The following is a 15930-nucleotide window of genomic DNA, read 5'->3' as shown; positions in this document are numbered from 1 at the left end:
TGCTCAAACTAAAGAGGACATAAGGCTTTTGTTGCAGAAGATCAAGGACTGTAGTCTTTAATATTGATTGAAGCTCAACATCAAGGAAACAAATACTCTCACCATTGTGCCAATTGGCAGCTTCATGACAGACAGAGAAAAGATTGAGATTGTTAATAACTTCAGCTTTCTTGGTTCCACAATTAACAAGCACTATTGGCATCAGCAGTCAGAAAATGAAAAAACAAATTACATTAGGAAAGTCTGCTGCCAAGGACCTCTCTAGAGTACTGAAGAGCAACAACGTCAGTTTTAAGACTAAGGTGCTCCTGATCCAGGCCATGGTCTTTGCAATTACTTGCTTATAGATCAGAGAGCAATGACTAAGGATGACGGAAGAATTGATGCCTTTGAGTTGTGGTGCTGGAGAAGAGTCTTGAACATACTGTGGATCACCAATAAAAGAAATAGGTCTGTCTTGAAGCGGGTGAGACCAAGTTTCTTCTTGCAGGTTAGGATTTTTAAGCTCTGTCTCACATATTTTGGGCACAAGGCCAGTCTTTAGAGGGGGACATCAGACTTGGAAGAGTGAGGGACCAGACAGGAGAGAAAGACCCAGGATGAGACGGATTGACTCAGTAACTAGAGAAATGGCATGAGTTCTGTTGGAAACTACAAGATTGACTCAGGGTGGGGCAGGGTTCAGAGCTAATGTATGTAAGGTCACTATGAGTTGCAGACAGCTCGATGGCACACAACAAGAACTAGCAATTGAGTGAATTTTTTTTTACTTTTTCTCCTTTTTCTTTAATTCTTTCTTAAAGAAAGAATGAAAAATTCTTCATTCTCAAAAAAGTTGTTGTGGTGGTAATGTGCCTTCAAGTCACCTGCAACTCATAGCAACCCTATATACAACAGCCCTAAACCCTGCTCTATCCTGTGTCAATCTTATTGTCTCTGACACGCCTACCCCCATTACCCCAGTCACTGAATTAATCCATCTCATTGAGGGTCTTGCTTTCCTGCGCTGTCCCTCCACCTTCCCAAGCATGATGTCTCTCTCCAAGAACTGGTCCCTCCTTGCAGCATGTTCAAAGTATGTCAGATGAAGCTTCAGAATCCTTGACTCCAAGGAGCATCCTGGTTTAACCCTCTCCAAGATGAACCTGTCTGCTCTCCTAGCAGCCCATGGTATATTCAATACTCTTCTCCAACACCACAGCTCAAAGGCATCAACTCTCCTTCATTATTCCTAGGCATTGTCTAGCTCTCTGATGCATAGCAAGTAATTGCAAAGACCATGTACTGTTTCAGGTGCACCTTGGTGTGTGCTATGTATTTATCAATGCATATGCCAGAGCCAATCCTGGGGGCCAAGTCACATAAACTTCTTAATCATAATCAAATACCAGGGAAGAATAAGTTGCTTGGTCCTAGGGCCTCAAGAACAGTCTTAGGGAACATCAAGGTCAATTTGTACAATGTAGAGACCACAAAGGACAAAGTTCTACATCCTGTTTGGTGAGTCGTGACTAGAGTTGTGAAAGCTTTCAAAGTGCAACTACTGATCTCTGGACAAAAAAGGGAGAAGATGAACAACACTGTATAGAAACAATTAGTCTAAAGGATTAAAGGGTACATGAACTTCAACCTTCATGACCTGAAACCAGATGCCCTAATACCAGATACCAGATGCTACTAATGTTGACCCCTCTAAAAGGGGTCACAGTTGGGGATCTGAGACAAAATGGGAGAAAAGTGTGAAATAGAACTAAAAAAGCCATAAAAATGGCCATGCTTGTTTTTCTTACAGAGACCAAAGAAATCCCTGAGACCATGAGCCATAATCACTATTTGAATTTAGAGCAAAATTGACCTCTGAGGTTCAAACTTCAGCCAAACAATAGAGAGAGAGTTCTTTATGACCACCACCACCAGGGAGGCACTTACTCCTTACAATAACCACCCTCATAAACTCGAAAGGTCAGGATTTGGCAAGGGATAGATAGCTTAAAAGGTAGGAGGGATTAAAGTCCAAGATTAATGCAAACACAAATTCCCAAGGTAGAAGCAGTAAGAGGGTTGTTCCATTGTACGTGTTGTAATTAAGATTATGAAACAAAATGTGTATAAATTGGAAATGAATGTGCTTTGTAAACTTTTGCTCAGCTGGAAAAGAAAAAGAAACATTTGTGTGTGTTTTGTAGAGAGGAGAAATGTAATAAAATATTAAAAATTGTTGAATCTAGGTGAATTTTTCGTATATATTCATTGTATTGTTCTTTTACCTTTTGTATTTTTGAAAATTTTCAAAATGAAAAACTAAGAAAAGTAAAAATGCATATAAATACATTTTTAAAACACATTACCATGCTGATGGTTTTGATAGATTGTTTGGGGAATATCTTATTTACATCTTACTGTAATAAATACATTTTAGTGGAAAATGGCATTCATTACCAGGATGAAAAAAATTAAACTTATTGTCAAGGTCTAGCTATACAACCTATTAGTTAATGACTTTGACCAATGCACTTGACCCTGGAGGAGTGACTTTGTGGTTTGCATAATAGGAATAATATCTTGGCCCTCATGAGACATTATAATATGTATTATAAACATAAACAACAATAAGGAAAGCATTCTGCCCAAAAGAATATTAATCCAAGTCTCTTTCTCTCCTCCTGACAAGTGAAAAAAGGTGAAAATTCTGACCCCAGGGATTCATGGATACATTACCTTTTAGACCACAAAGTCTACACATGGCTGCAAACACTGTTGATTCCATTTCAATATTCCTGACACCAGCTTTATATGCTCTCTTCAAATAGTCTAACTTTTTTTCTCTTGAGAAAGAGCACAGTGCTCCATCTAATCGACCTTGGCCTGAAAGAGAATGGAAGGCATTAAATAACCTGATATCCATGCTCGGTGACAGTGGAGTTGCTGACAGGCCTGTTCCCAGGGGGAACTGTCTGAATCTTTCTATCAGAGGATCGGGGAGCTAGGCTGTGCCGGTTTCAAAAGCTTTGTGTGTAGGGAAGTATCTCCATAGTTCTGAGAATTCCAGCTCTGGGGCAAAGGACTATGGAGTTACTGCACCGCTAATGATGTAAGGATGTTGGGGTTCATTGAGGGCTCTGTCTTTTGAGGACAATCTCAAGTTGCCTCAGTGACTTGGAGGTTCACCTAAAACTAAGATCAGATGCTGAGGGAGAAGAAGGGACTTCAGGCCTCAGTTATGTTCATAAGTTACTTGGAGATGGGGACATTCATTGGCCACTGCACCTCTTCATAAGCCCATCAAGTCATAGCAGAGCCACCTCGAGATAATCAGTCTGTGCCATCCACCTGAGTTCCTTCCACACACTTCTCAGGTCACCCCGATGCAATCACTTTTCCCTTTCCAGGCTACCCTCAGGGTTAATTTATCACTTCTTATCCCTGGTATCAACTAATGAAACCAGAAGAGATGGAGAAAATCTGGTCTATTATTTCTCTTCCATGCTTTACACACCTAGGAATGTACCATTTCTCTACTCTCCAGCCACAAGAACGGTTCACGCTGAAGCAAGTGGGCTAACAGCATTCATACGCTGTAATGGTTCACAGGCCTCTTCCTGTTGCCCTTCCTGTGTTTTTTCTCCCTTTCTGGTCTCTCTTGTGCTACGTCCACCCTGACTGCTTCTCTTCATTCCATTCTCCTTATAATTTCCAGTCAGCACCTCTCACAGAAGTGTTCCTGAAGCTGAGTCAAAGGCAGATATCCCCGAAGGCAGACAGGTAATGTCAGGAATGCTGGGAAATGAGAGGGTCAGTTGGGCTGAAAGAGGTGGCCATTTCTCCCTCCAGCAGAGGTGGTCCCAGCTGTGGATGGGGGCTTGCCAGAGCTGCCATGCATAAATTATTTTATATTTTCATGGTATGTTATTATTTCAAGAAGCCAAAAATCTGTATTCTCTTATGAAATCTCCAGAAAGTTTAAATATTTGCTAACTAATTGACAATAAATAACAGTACTGTGCAGTCCAAAGAAAATATGGCTAAGGTTGATTCCAACAGCCTGCTATTTGCAAGTCTTGGCTTAAACTCTTGGTAACCTTCCAGATGAAGTGACTGTAGGCCAGTGACCTAGGAAGGTGGCTCCCTTCTTAACAAACCAACACACTTCCTAGTTTATGACAGTGATAGAATGACACCATCTCTACTGGCCTGAAGTAAAGCTTATAGATTATTTAACCTATCTTTATATGTCATTTTCTAACTGTAATATATCACCCCAATTTTGATCCAAATGGGGGAAAAGCAACTTAAAATAAGATTATGTGCCTTTTTTATATGAAAATATTCAAACACAACTACATAAGCCCAAGATTTTTAGAATGTTCTCCAAGCTGTTTAGATACTTTCTCCCAAAGTATCTAAAACAGCCTTAAAAAGTATTTAAGAAAACAACTGTGCTTAAATACTTTCTTCCAAAAAGAACAGCCTGACCTTGAGATTTCCCCCTTTTCTCCTTGTTGCAAGAGCTGCAACTTGACAATAACCTTTCATTAATCTCTGAACTTGGCTTGAAAATTCATCAGTACTGACCAAGAGGTAGAAGAACAATTCCAAGATTACTTCATCCCTTTGGGTATGACCCCTCCCCCTCCCCCCAATGTCTCCCTGTTTCCTGGTCCACATTCTTTCCCAGATACCAGATCCTTTTGGGGTACAAATGAACAGCAGAATCATAAGATTAACATATTTCTATCCCCCACCCCTGCATCATGGATTGAAATGAAAGGCATAAACAGAGATAAGATTTTGCTAACATCACTAATTGCATTTTAGTATTCAATTTGTTCTTGGAGGATTAAGCCCACACTCAATATAAATTCATTATGGATGTTTCTCTGCAGCTTATTAGGCCCTTATGTTCCTATGCTTTAGTAAATGAAAAAGGCTGTTTCAGTCCCTTTTAAATCCCCAACGATTAATTTTTCTAAAGTGGAGTTTTTAATATAAGTTATGAGTTTGAATAACAAAAGGCTTGCTGGCAATGTTCTGTGGCTTTCACGGTTTATAAATTGTTCTCACCTTCATAAAAATCATCGGTACACATTGTATGGCCAATAAGGGCTGGGAAATTGGGGATTTCTTTGCTACACTTGAATAGCTTCTCAGCCAGGTCCTTGTCAAGTTCAGTACTTCGGGTGACAATGTTGTCCAAGATTACCTGTTCAAACCGAGGCTTGAAGAAGGCATCTACAGCTGTGTCGGTTATGACAACAGACCCCGGCTCAATCCCTACAGAGTGGGGGAAAACAGAAGCGATTAGAGAAGTGTGCCTTCTTTTGACACACTGTATGTAGCCTATTCTGCCAACAGTAATTAATTCCAGTTACTAATGATTCTTTCATTTTCATCTTTAAAATTATTTTCTTTTCCAAGTGCAATTAAGTAATAACATTTTGAACAGGCATTTACATTTACTGTCTTTCCAGATTCACGTTTACAATGTGATGGGGTTTAGATTTCAAGACAAACATGACTCTTGGACATGCAAATTAGCAGTACCCTTCGGGCTCAAATTTGAATAAATTAGGTCAGGAATAAACTAGATGAGCCTGCCAGCAAGTCGCTTTTAGAAAGTGATGTGACTACTTGATATTTAATCATTCCTGCAACTCCTTAATTATTATAATTTCTTTTGCATCTCTGTCTTCTCTTCCTCCTGACTCTCATCACACCCATTCCCTTTTCCCCCCACTCCCTGGCCTTATGTAGATTAGACCTCCTGGCTGACCTTCCATTTCTAAAGTCAGGCTTGCTCATGGACTCGGGCTTATTTGAGCAACTGTTTCCTACCAACTGTTCTTTTCCCTGCCTGATTGCTCTCTTGGTCTATACAACCCGTCCCATCTGACCACCACCAACTCAGCCTTCAGGACTCTCAGCTCAAGAAGTCACTTCCTTTAATAGAGTTGAATCCATGGAGGGAAAACCAAAGGAAAAGCAAAAAGCAACACACATAGTTACTTTCCATTTTTCTAGACCTTTGCTAATTGACCTTTTACAGAAAAAAGAAAAAAAAAAGTCTTGTCAACACCTAGAGTGGTGGATTGCTGTCTGACACATAGGCAGTTTGAATCTACCAGCTTATTGGTATGAGAAAAATGGACAATCTACTCTATGAAGCTTTTCAGTCTTGGAAACATGGTGGAGGGTTGCTGTGAGGCAGAATTGACTTGATTAAAATGTATTTGGTTTGGTTTTCGGTTATATAGAATAGAGCTGTATCTTCCTAGATTATATAAATTTCAATACTGATCAAAGTAGAATTAATTATAAAACACTTTAGAAGATCCACCTGAAAACTCAGCGTAAACTTTGAAGACAGAGTCTTGGTCCATCAGACTTAAAATAAATTTAAAAATAGCTCCTTAAATTGTTTTGCATGTCCTGTATATAGGAAAATAAGTAAGAGAAAGTTGAAGCTGTGTATATCAAAAATGGAGTTATTAATATGTCATATTAAAACTTAGATGTTTTGGATAACTTACATCATACTCTGTCAAAGGACAAAATATAGAATCAAATACTTTCTCATAATTTAGTTGTGTGTTATTGTGCATGTTGGGGCCAGAATAAACTCATATCTCACCCTCCCATGGATTTTCAGAAGCAACATATTGCCTGGGAGGAAATTACCAACCTTTCTCCCTCAGAGCAGCTGGTAGATTTAGACCATGAGCCTTTGGAATTGCCACACAACTTCTTATCACTAGGCCACCAAACCCAAGAAGTGATGGTGTTACCAAAAAAGAAGTTGTACTATTTTTGTCCCAAGAGTAGTGTGGCATAACATAAAATAGACCTATCATACTGGTAGAATAAGAGTTATTGAGAAAAAAAACCTTCCAAACTAAGGTGTCACATGAACACAAAAGTTTAATTTTCCTGTTTTTTAGACCTTCACTGTGATGAAAGCATTACCTATATATTGTATATATCATGATACCATGAAACAAAAGGCCTGGATTCCAAGCTTGTTGGCTACAGGTGATCACAAAGTGTTTGTCCAACCTATACCCTCATAATATAAAATGGCAACTATAGTAGTAAAGATGGTACATTTCATGAGTGAGGCTTATGGAGACAGATCTTTATACCCAAGAATTAAAAGCAGCTTTAATATACAATGCAAGAATTAAAAGCAACTAATAACAATCTTAGGAGCTCTGGTAGCATAATCCCCAGTGGACTATGCTATTAAACCAAAGGTCAAGCTTTCCCAGTAGCTAAAATTCACCAGTGGCTCCTGGGGAGGAAGATGGGTTGTCACGTCCTGCTAAGATCTACAGTCCTGGAAATCCAGGGGAGGGCCACTGTGAGTTAAAATCAACTCAGTGGCATTGTGTTTCATAACAATACATCTAATCCTCCAATGCATTGGTCTCTACTATAATGAGACGGGGGAACCACTGCATAAAATATAGTCCAGATGGACACCTAGTCTAACGATAGCTAGCATTTTCCTTCTCATTCTGGACTTCCACAAATGTCCTTTCTGCCATCTGTGAAGGCCTTGGCTGCCTTTTGAAGGCCTGTGCTATGACTGTGGAAAGGTCGTGCTTGATTCAAGGACATGCTATCACTCTGGTCACTTTGGGGTGGTCACTTTGATTTTCTGATTCGTTGAGATTTTCTAGTCTTTTTTGTTCCAAAAATATCTACAATTTCAAGATTCTTTCTCTTTTAACATTTAAACATTATTTTTAAACTCTCACTCACTCTTGTCAATCTACTTATAATGTCTTAAACCTTTTTGTTATCATGTCCTGCCAGTGTTTATATTTGATGACATATTAAACTATACTCTAATAAAATTTACTCCTTTAGAAAAGACTGGAGGAAAACACATCCTCAAAATTTAAAATACAAACAAAAAACTGAGGTAAATATCCCAGTGTGGCTGCAAAGCCAAGGTCCCTTTACTGACTAACCAACTAAGGTAGGAGGGGAGGAAAGCCGGCTCTGAGACAATTTTATTCAACCTGGTCTCTTCTTGATATTGATGAAAGACACAGCAGAGAGAGGAGATTTAGTTATAATCACTACATAACCTAAGAATTACGTTGTTGTTAGATGCTGTCGAGTTGATTATACTCCTGGTGACCCTATGTACAATAGCTCTGAATCCTGCTCTGTCTCACAGTCTCTGACACACCTACTCTCATTACCCCAGTTCCTCATGTCAATCTATCTCATCCGGGGTCTCCCTCTCCCATGATGTCCCTCCACCCTTTCAAGCATTCTTCTCCAAGGACTGATCCCTCCTGGCAATATGCCACATTTTGTGAGGTAGAGCCTCAAAATCTTTGCCTCGAAGGAACAGCTATGTTTCACTCTCTTCAGGACAGACCTGTTTGTTCTATTGGCAATCCATGGTATCTTCAACACTTTTCTCCAGCACCACAACTCAAAAGCATCAACTCTTCTTCTGTCATCTTTGGTCATTGTCTAGCTCTCTGATGCACAACAAGAAATTGCAAAGACTATGGCCTGGATCAGGCACACCTTAGTGTCCAGGCTGACCTCATTGCTCTTTAACACTCTGGAGAGGTCCTTGACAGCAGATTTTCCTAATGCAATTCATCTTTTGATTTCTTGACTACTGATACCAAGAGTGTTGATTACGGAACTGAGCAAGCTGAAATTGTTAACAATCTCAATATTTCCCGATTTATCATGATATTTCCAATTGGCCTATTGGTGAGAATCATTATTTCCTTGATCTTGAACTTCAAGCCATAGTGCAGACTACAGTCCTTGACCCTCTGCAGCAAATGCTTCAGGCCTTCCTCAGTTTCAGCAAGTTATGCCACCTGCATAATACAGGTTGTTGAAGAGTCTTCCTCCAATCTTGAAGAATTATGATGTCTATCAATTTTTCTAATAAACAAGGAAGCATTCCCCCCTCCTTAAAAACACTTAGTTTTGCACTTTTAAAAGTCTCATGACCCAAAATTTATTCTGTCAAAACTTACTTTTGTTATGAGCTGAATTGTGTCAAAGAAGATCTATGTTATAAATTCTAATCTCTATTTGGGGACCTCTGATAGCTTAGTGGTAAGGTATTACACTGTTAACCCAAAAGCAAGTGGTTCAAATCCACCAGATGCTCAGAGGGAGAAAGATGAGCTATCTCTTCCTGTGCAATTCACTGCCACTGAAAACTCACTAGAGGGTCAGCTATGAGTCAGTTCTAACTGGATGGTGTATAACAACAACAAACAACATGCCTATGGTTAAACCCTGTTAAGAAATGGGTTGTCTTTGTTATTTTAATGAAGCAGGGTTAGTATAGAATGTGTCTTGAGTAAATCTCTTACAAAATATAAAAAAGATCACACTAGGTAAGTAGGACATGGCAAAAGATAGATGTCAAGCCACATGATCATTTTCAAGGAACCAAGAAACAATTGGAAGAGACAAGAGCCTTCCTCTGCACCCACAGAGAGAAAAAGCTTCCCCTAAAGCTGCTTACCTGCATTCAAACTTCTAGTTGTCTAAGCTAAGAGAAATGCAAACGCCAATTAAAGCTGAAGAATAGGAAAACAAGCCAAATTCAGCTTTGAGTATATTCCACCTGGATTTAGAGACCCTTTCAAGAATAGATTTGATACAATAAGCATGAAGGACCAAAAAATTTATATGATTACATCAAGAACATAATCCTGATCAAAGTAAAAGGTCACTAATAACTAGTAAGATGTATATAAATGTCCAAAGAAGGAAGGGGAGTGGCCAGGAGGGTGAGAGGATGAGAGGAATCATGGGGTCAAAAAGTTTGGTGAGTCAAGGACTTAAGAAAGATCTAGTGGGAATCTGAAAGATAGAGTATAAATCAATGATGATTAATTTTATAAGACATAATGTATAGGAATGGCTGTATGGAATGCAATGTGAATAAAGGAATGTATGAAATGCAATATATATGAATGGAAAAATAAAAACACAGGAAAGAATGAAAAGACAAAACAGTTGTCTAAAGAGACTCTGAAAATTGCTCTTGAATGTAGAGAAGATAAAGGAAGAAACATGAAGAGAGTTAAATAGAAGGTTTTGAAGGGCAGTTAGTGAACACAAATCAAAGTATTATAATGAAATGTGCAAAGCCCTGGAGTTTAAAATCCAAAAGGAAAGAGTATACTCAATATTTCACAAGACAATAAAACTGAAGAAAAAAATTCAAGCATCAAGTTGGAATAGTGAAAGTTTCTATAGGCAAAATTGAATGATGCATAATGCATAAAAGAAGATGGGAGAAAACCACAAAGTGTCACTACACCAAAAAACACTTGATCAACACTCAACTATTTCAGAAGATAACATATGATTAAAACCAATTGTATTGAAGGATGAAGTCCAAGTTGCACTGAAAGTATTGACAAAAAACAAAGACTGCACCTAGCAGCAGACTGTGGGAAAATAAATTTCTAATTGCTAAAATCCTCCATCATTACTCCTCAATAATTTGGAGAGGGCCCTAATTGCAGACTTTCCCAGTTCATTATGTCTTCTGATTTCCTGACTGATTGTACCAAGTGTGTTAATTGTGGATCCAAGCAAGATGAAGTTGTTGACAGTTTCAATCTCTTCTCTATTCCTCAGGATATTGCTTATATGTCCAGTGGTAAGAATCTTGGCTTTCTTGACATCGACATGCAATCCATATTGAAAGCTGCATTCCTTGATCCTCTGCAACATGTGCTTCAAATGCTCCCTTCTTTCAGCCATCAAGATTGTGTTATTGAAGAGTCTCCCTCTGATCCTGATGTCACTTTCCTCCTCATAAAGTCCAGCCGCTCAAATAATTTTCTCTGTGTGCAGATTGAATAGGTATGGAGATTGAAAACAACCCTGATGCACACCCTTCCCAATTCCAAACAATGTAGCACTTCCCTGCTCCATTCACACAACAGCCTCCTCAACCAGATATAGGTTCCTCATGAGCACAATTAAGTGCTTTGGGATTCCCATTATTCTCAATGTCAGCCACAACTTGCCATTATCTACACAGTCAGATGCCTTTGCATAGTCAATAAAGCACAAATAGACATTGTTTTGGTATTCCTTATTTTCAGCCAGGATTCTTCTGACATCAGCAATAATATTCCTCTTCTAAATCCTTCTTGAACTTCTGGCAGTTTTCTATCTATGTACCATTCTAGCCATTTTTTGGGTATTATCTCCAGCAATATTTTGCTTACATGTTATATTAATGATACTGTTTGATAGTTTCCACATTCTGTTGGATGACTTTTCTTGGGAATAGGAACAAATGTGGACCTTTTCCAATCTGTTGGCCAGACAGCTGTCCTCTAAATTTTCTGGAATAGAAAGGCTGTATCTAATTAATTGAAATATGTCAATTGGTATCTCACTGATTCCTGGGGCCATATATTTTTGCCAGTGTCTTCAAAGCAGTTTCTATTTCCTCCTTCATCACTATTGGCTCCTGCTGGTATGATACTTTACGGAATTTTTCAGATCAATTAGTTCTTTGGGGTACCATGATTCTGTGTATTCCTTCCATATTCTTTTTTTATGCTTTCTGGGTCATTCAATGAAGAATACTGATCTGATGACCAAGGTTCATCTGATTCATGCCATGGTCTTTTCAATCACTTTTCAATGCATCTGAGAGCTAGACAATGAGTAGGGATGACAGACTAAGAATTGATGCCTTTGAGCTGTGGTGTTGGAGAAGAGCACTGAACATCCTATGGATTGCCAAAAGAACAAACAAATATGTCTTGGAAAAGGCACAGCTGGAGTCCTCTTTGGAGGCCAGGATGATGAGGTTTCATCTCACATAATTTGGGTGTTTTGCTAGGAGAGGCTATTCTTTGGAGTATTACATATTGCTTGGAAGGATAAAGGATCAATGAAGGAGAGGAAGACCCTCAACCAGGTGGGTTTACACAGTGACTGCCATAATGGGATACAATATTTAAGGAGATGTGAAGATGGCACAGGATAGGACAGGGTTCAGATCTGTTTGTTGTTCATAGGGTCACTATGAGTTGTACTCGACTCAATGGCACCTAACAAGAAGAAGAACAATGTCATCCATTTGTAAGGCTTCTGTTACAGTAGTAATAGATAACTACAACTCAATAACTCATTGCTGTCAAGTCAAAACCAACTCATTGGTTGACCCTCAGTTGGGTTTCAGTTGGTTGCACTAGAAAATATTACTCATCTTTCTCCAATGATCTAGAGAGATATGACTTTTGGGTTAGCAGTGAAACTCCCTATGGATTACAGCACCAGAACTCCACTCGATAGCGAAGACATCTTCCAAAATATTTTCCAACAATTTTTCTGTATTACTAATTCCTAAAAGAGACCTCTGGTGGCCTACCGGTTAAGAAGCTGCACTGCAATCCTGGAGAGATGTGCTTCAAATCCACCAGCTGCTTTGAAAGAGAAGGATGGGCAATCTCATTCCATGTAATTAACTACCTCTGAAAATCCACTGGAAAGTCAGCTATGTGTCGATTCCAACTCATTGGTACACAACAACAAAAAGAAGGTAGTAGTGGTTCAGGGGTAGAGTGTTCACCTTCTATGCTCCAGATCCAATATGGATTATATCCCAATGCCAAGAAAACAAAAATTCTCATCATTGGTCTGATAAGTAACATCACGTTAGTTGGAGAAAAGATTGAAAATGTCAACAACATCATCTTACTTAGCTCCATAATCAACTCTCTTGATACCAGCAGTCAGGATATGAGGAGACATATTGCATAGCAGTTAGGGATTTATCTAAATTACTGAAGAGCAATAATGTCACTTTGAAGACTAAGGTGGCCTTGATGTAAGCCTTGGTCTTTTCAATCACTTGCTAGGCATCTGAAAGTTGGACAATGAGTAAAGATGACAGGAGGAGAACAAATGCCTTTAAGTTGTGGTGTTGGAGAAAAGTACTTACTACCCCATGGAATGCTAAAAGAACAAACAAATATGTCTTGGAGAAAGTGCAGCCAGAATGTTCCTTAAAGGCAAAGATGGAAAAGCTTTGTCTCCCATACTTTGGACATATAGGAGAGGCTATTCCTTGGAAAGGGACATGATAATTGGAAAGGTAGTGGGTAGGTGAAAGAGAAAAAGACCTTTAACTAAATGGACTGACATAGTGGCTACTGCAGTGGGTCCTCTTAAATGTGTCAGAGATGATGAAGATGGTATAGGATAGACAGGTTTACTCCCTATTGTGCATAGGGTCGCTATGAGTTATACTCCACTCGATGGCACCTAAAAGCAACAACATACTGGAGATCCAGGTTCGATCTCCTCCCTGGTAATGCACCTCAAGAAAACAACTCTTGCTTATAAGCACATCTCTCTTATCAGGAAAGACTTGCATATTGCTATAATGCTATAATGTTTCAGTGGGGCTCCCAGACTAGGACAACCTGGGGAGACATTAGAAACTCTGTGAATTACAATCATCCAATATTGTTGCATATCGAGTCACCATAAGTAAGGGGATGACTTTATTGAAAGTAACAACAACACTATGAGTAACTAAAACCATCTAGACAAGATGAAGTAGCTCTTCTCCCTCCTTCTAAGTTTCCCTGGAGAAAAAGTAATATGAGTGCTGTTACTGCTATTGTTTTGTGCAACTGAAATGACTATGGCTCATAGTGACCCTATAACAATAGATAGAAACTTTGCCCTGTCCACGCCGTCCTCACGATCTCCATTATACTTAAGTGCAGTGATGCAGACACTGTGTCAATCCATCTTGTTGAGAGCAGATGGGTATAGTTCCTTAAATTTCTGCTAGGCTTCGTCTATTTTGGTAGCTATTGTCTATGCTCGAGTTACTCAGTTTTAATGATAGAAATCAATCCATCTCACCTACTCCCCCTGATGTACCAATTCGGATAATGGTAACATCACAACATCGAGCATGGTAAAGTAATTTGATGAGTTCATGAAGCATAATAGAAATGGAGGGGACGCCCATGCCATGCTGTGGAGAGAAAAGGAAAAGTCATTATAAATCTCAAAACTAATACACGCACAGGACATATTTTCTCCCTTCATTACAAGTTAACAGACTTCAGATACATTTACATAATCATTAAGACTCTGCCAATGCTGAGGAAATTAAATCATCTCTAACGGACGCCTACGTGACATGATATGCTGAACAATGGGAGCCTCAGAGACAAGCATCTCCCCATGAGTTGAGTTCTGCCCTCATTGTCAAAAGCAGAACTCCTGGATTGCCCAGTGTTTCAAGTGTGTCAGGGCAATGGCATCTCTCCACTCTGGTCTTTAGAGTGATGCTTTAAGGGGAAGGAAAGGAAAGAAGGAGGTTTTTGCAAGATTGACTTGATGTCAGGAAATTTAGCTTCAACTGTCATGCTGTTCTTTCTCATTATATTAAAAGAAACAGTAAATCCATTTCATCTCTCTCAATAGCTTTGTTCACTTGTTGCTAATTCTGCATGAGCCCTGAAAGGTTCTAGGGTAGAGATAAGAGTTATCTGCATTCATGCTTAACATTCTGGAGTTTGTTCTGGATGTGTTAATAAAGTTAGGTTGCTATAGGTCATAACAGTAGCTCTAGTTTTCTTCAACATTGAGGGTGGTAGGATCAGTGTTACAACAAGATTGAACACAGCTTAGGAGATTTACTGACTCCTGATGGTTGCATTATGTTCCAAAAACTCTCCAGAAAGATCTTACATTCTGAAAAATTATAGCAGCCAGTGATGAGTTTAGAATTGGTGATAACTTCATACCTAACAAAACAACAGTCAAATAGGCTTCTTTAGTGCAGCCCTCAATATATCCTTCTCTTGGTTAAAAAGCCTGAATATAGAAAATCACCAGGACCATCTTTTCAAATAGATGATACCAGACACTAGTTCTCCCAGTAGTGAGCCTGGAAAATGGATGGGCCTGTGTCCATGATGCCTTAAGCTGAGCTCCCTTCCTCTCACAATCATAGCTATTCACTAAGTGGAAGCCTGAAATGTCCCTATTTTGGCTTCCACTGAATATATCTTTTCTTCCTAATGCATTGTTCCCTCCCCAGCACCAGAATCCAAGCATAAGCTTTCATATATCCATGATTAACACTTCTGGAGTATTGGCACTCACTCTGCCACTAATAAGTTTTCTGAGCCTAATTTTCCTCAATTGTAAATTAAGAAGATGGGTGATTATTTGATATATTAGATGCTTGCTAAATCAGTTTGTTAGGTTTATGGTTATCACTCATTATGCAGAATGGTGGTTAAATGGCAAATGGGCTGTATCTCTGCTTAAGTCAGTCCTCTCTCCTTCTTTCTCTTTCTCTCTCTCACATACACTCACCTCTACCTCAACAACTGCTGGAGATGAAGAATTTTCTAAAAAGGAGCACTAATTAGACACGTTCTCCCTATTTTTTTTATTTTATTATTAATTTATTTATTTTTCATTTCAATGAACATTTACAGAGACTTTGGAATTCCATTCATTCATTGTCCTATTTTTTTTAAAACTACCTTTTAATTATCTCATTTTTATTGTTAATCTATAAATAAGGCAGATACAAACATTAATCAACAAAGAAAGACAATCACAAACTAAAAATAAGCTTTGATATTATTTAAATGAATGTTTCTTGACTGAATTGTGAGTTGTTGTTGTTGTTGTTATGTACCCTTGACTCAGAACCGACCCTTGGCTTACCCTCCAGTGGGTTTTCAGAGGCAGTTAGCCGTACTGGAGAAGATTGCCTATCCTTCTCCCATGGAGCATCTGGTAGATTCAAACTGTGTGCCTTTGGAATTGCAGCACAGATTCTTACCACTAGGCCACCAGAGCTCCCTGACTTGTCAGTATGATATATATTTTACATCTTTTTCCCTTACAAGAAAGCAAAGT

At 38.9% G+C, this 15930-nt stretch overlaps 1 protein-coding gene across 1 annotated transcript in view; it reads right to left on the bottom strand.

The window, feature by feature from the left end:
* UPP2 (uridine phosphorylase 2) overlaps positions 1 to 15930 on the bottom strand; it is a 60001-nt gene that overhangs the window by 18328 nt on the left and 25743 nt on the right. Inside the window, exons 4-6 of the mRNA XM_006880819.1 lie at positions 13906 to 14020; positions 5062 to 5271; positions 2719 to 2865 (exon numbers count right to left, since the gene is read on the bottom strand). Coding sequence (XP_006880881.1) covers positions 2719 to 2865; positions 5062 to 5271; positions 13906 to 14020 — 472 coding nt within the window. The remainder of the gene's footprint in view (positions 1 to 2718; positions 2866 to 5061; positions 5272 to 13905; positions 14021 to 15930) is intronic.

Source organism: Elephantulus edwardii, unplaced genomic scaffold (genome assembly GCF_000299155.1).
Source record: "Elephantulus edwardii isolate Elephantulus edwardi_28Jun2011 unplaced genomic scaffold, EleEdw1.0 scaffold00010, whole genome shotgun sequence".
Taxonomy (NCBI): domain Eukaryota; kingdom Metazoa; phylum Chordata; class Mammalia; order Macroscelidea; family Macroscelididae; genus Elephantulus; species Elephantulus edwardii.
The sequence above is the reverse complement of the archived record's forward strand: the minus strand, read 5'-3'. Positions and strand labels throughout refer to the sequence as shown.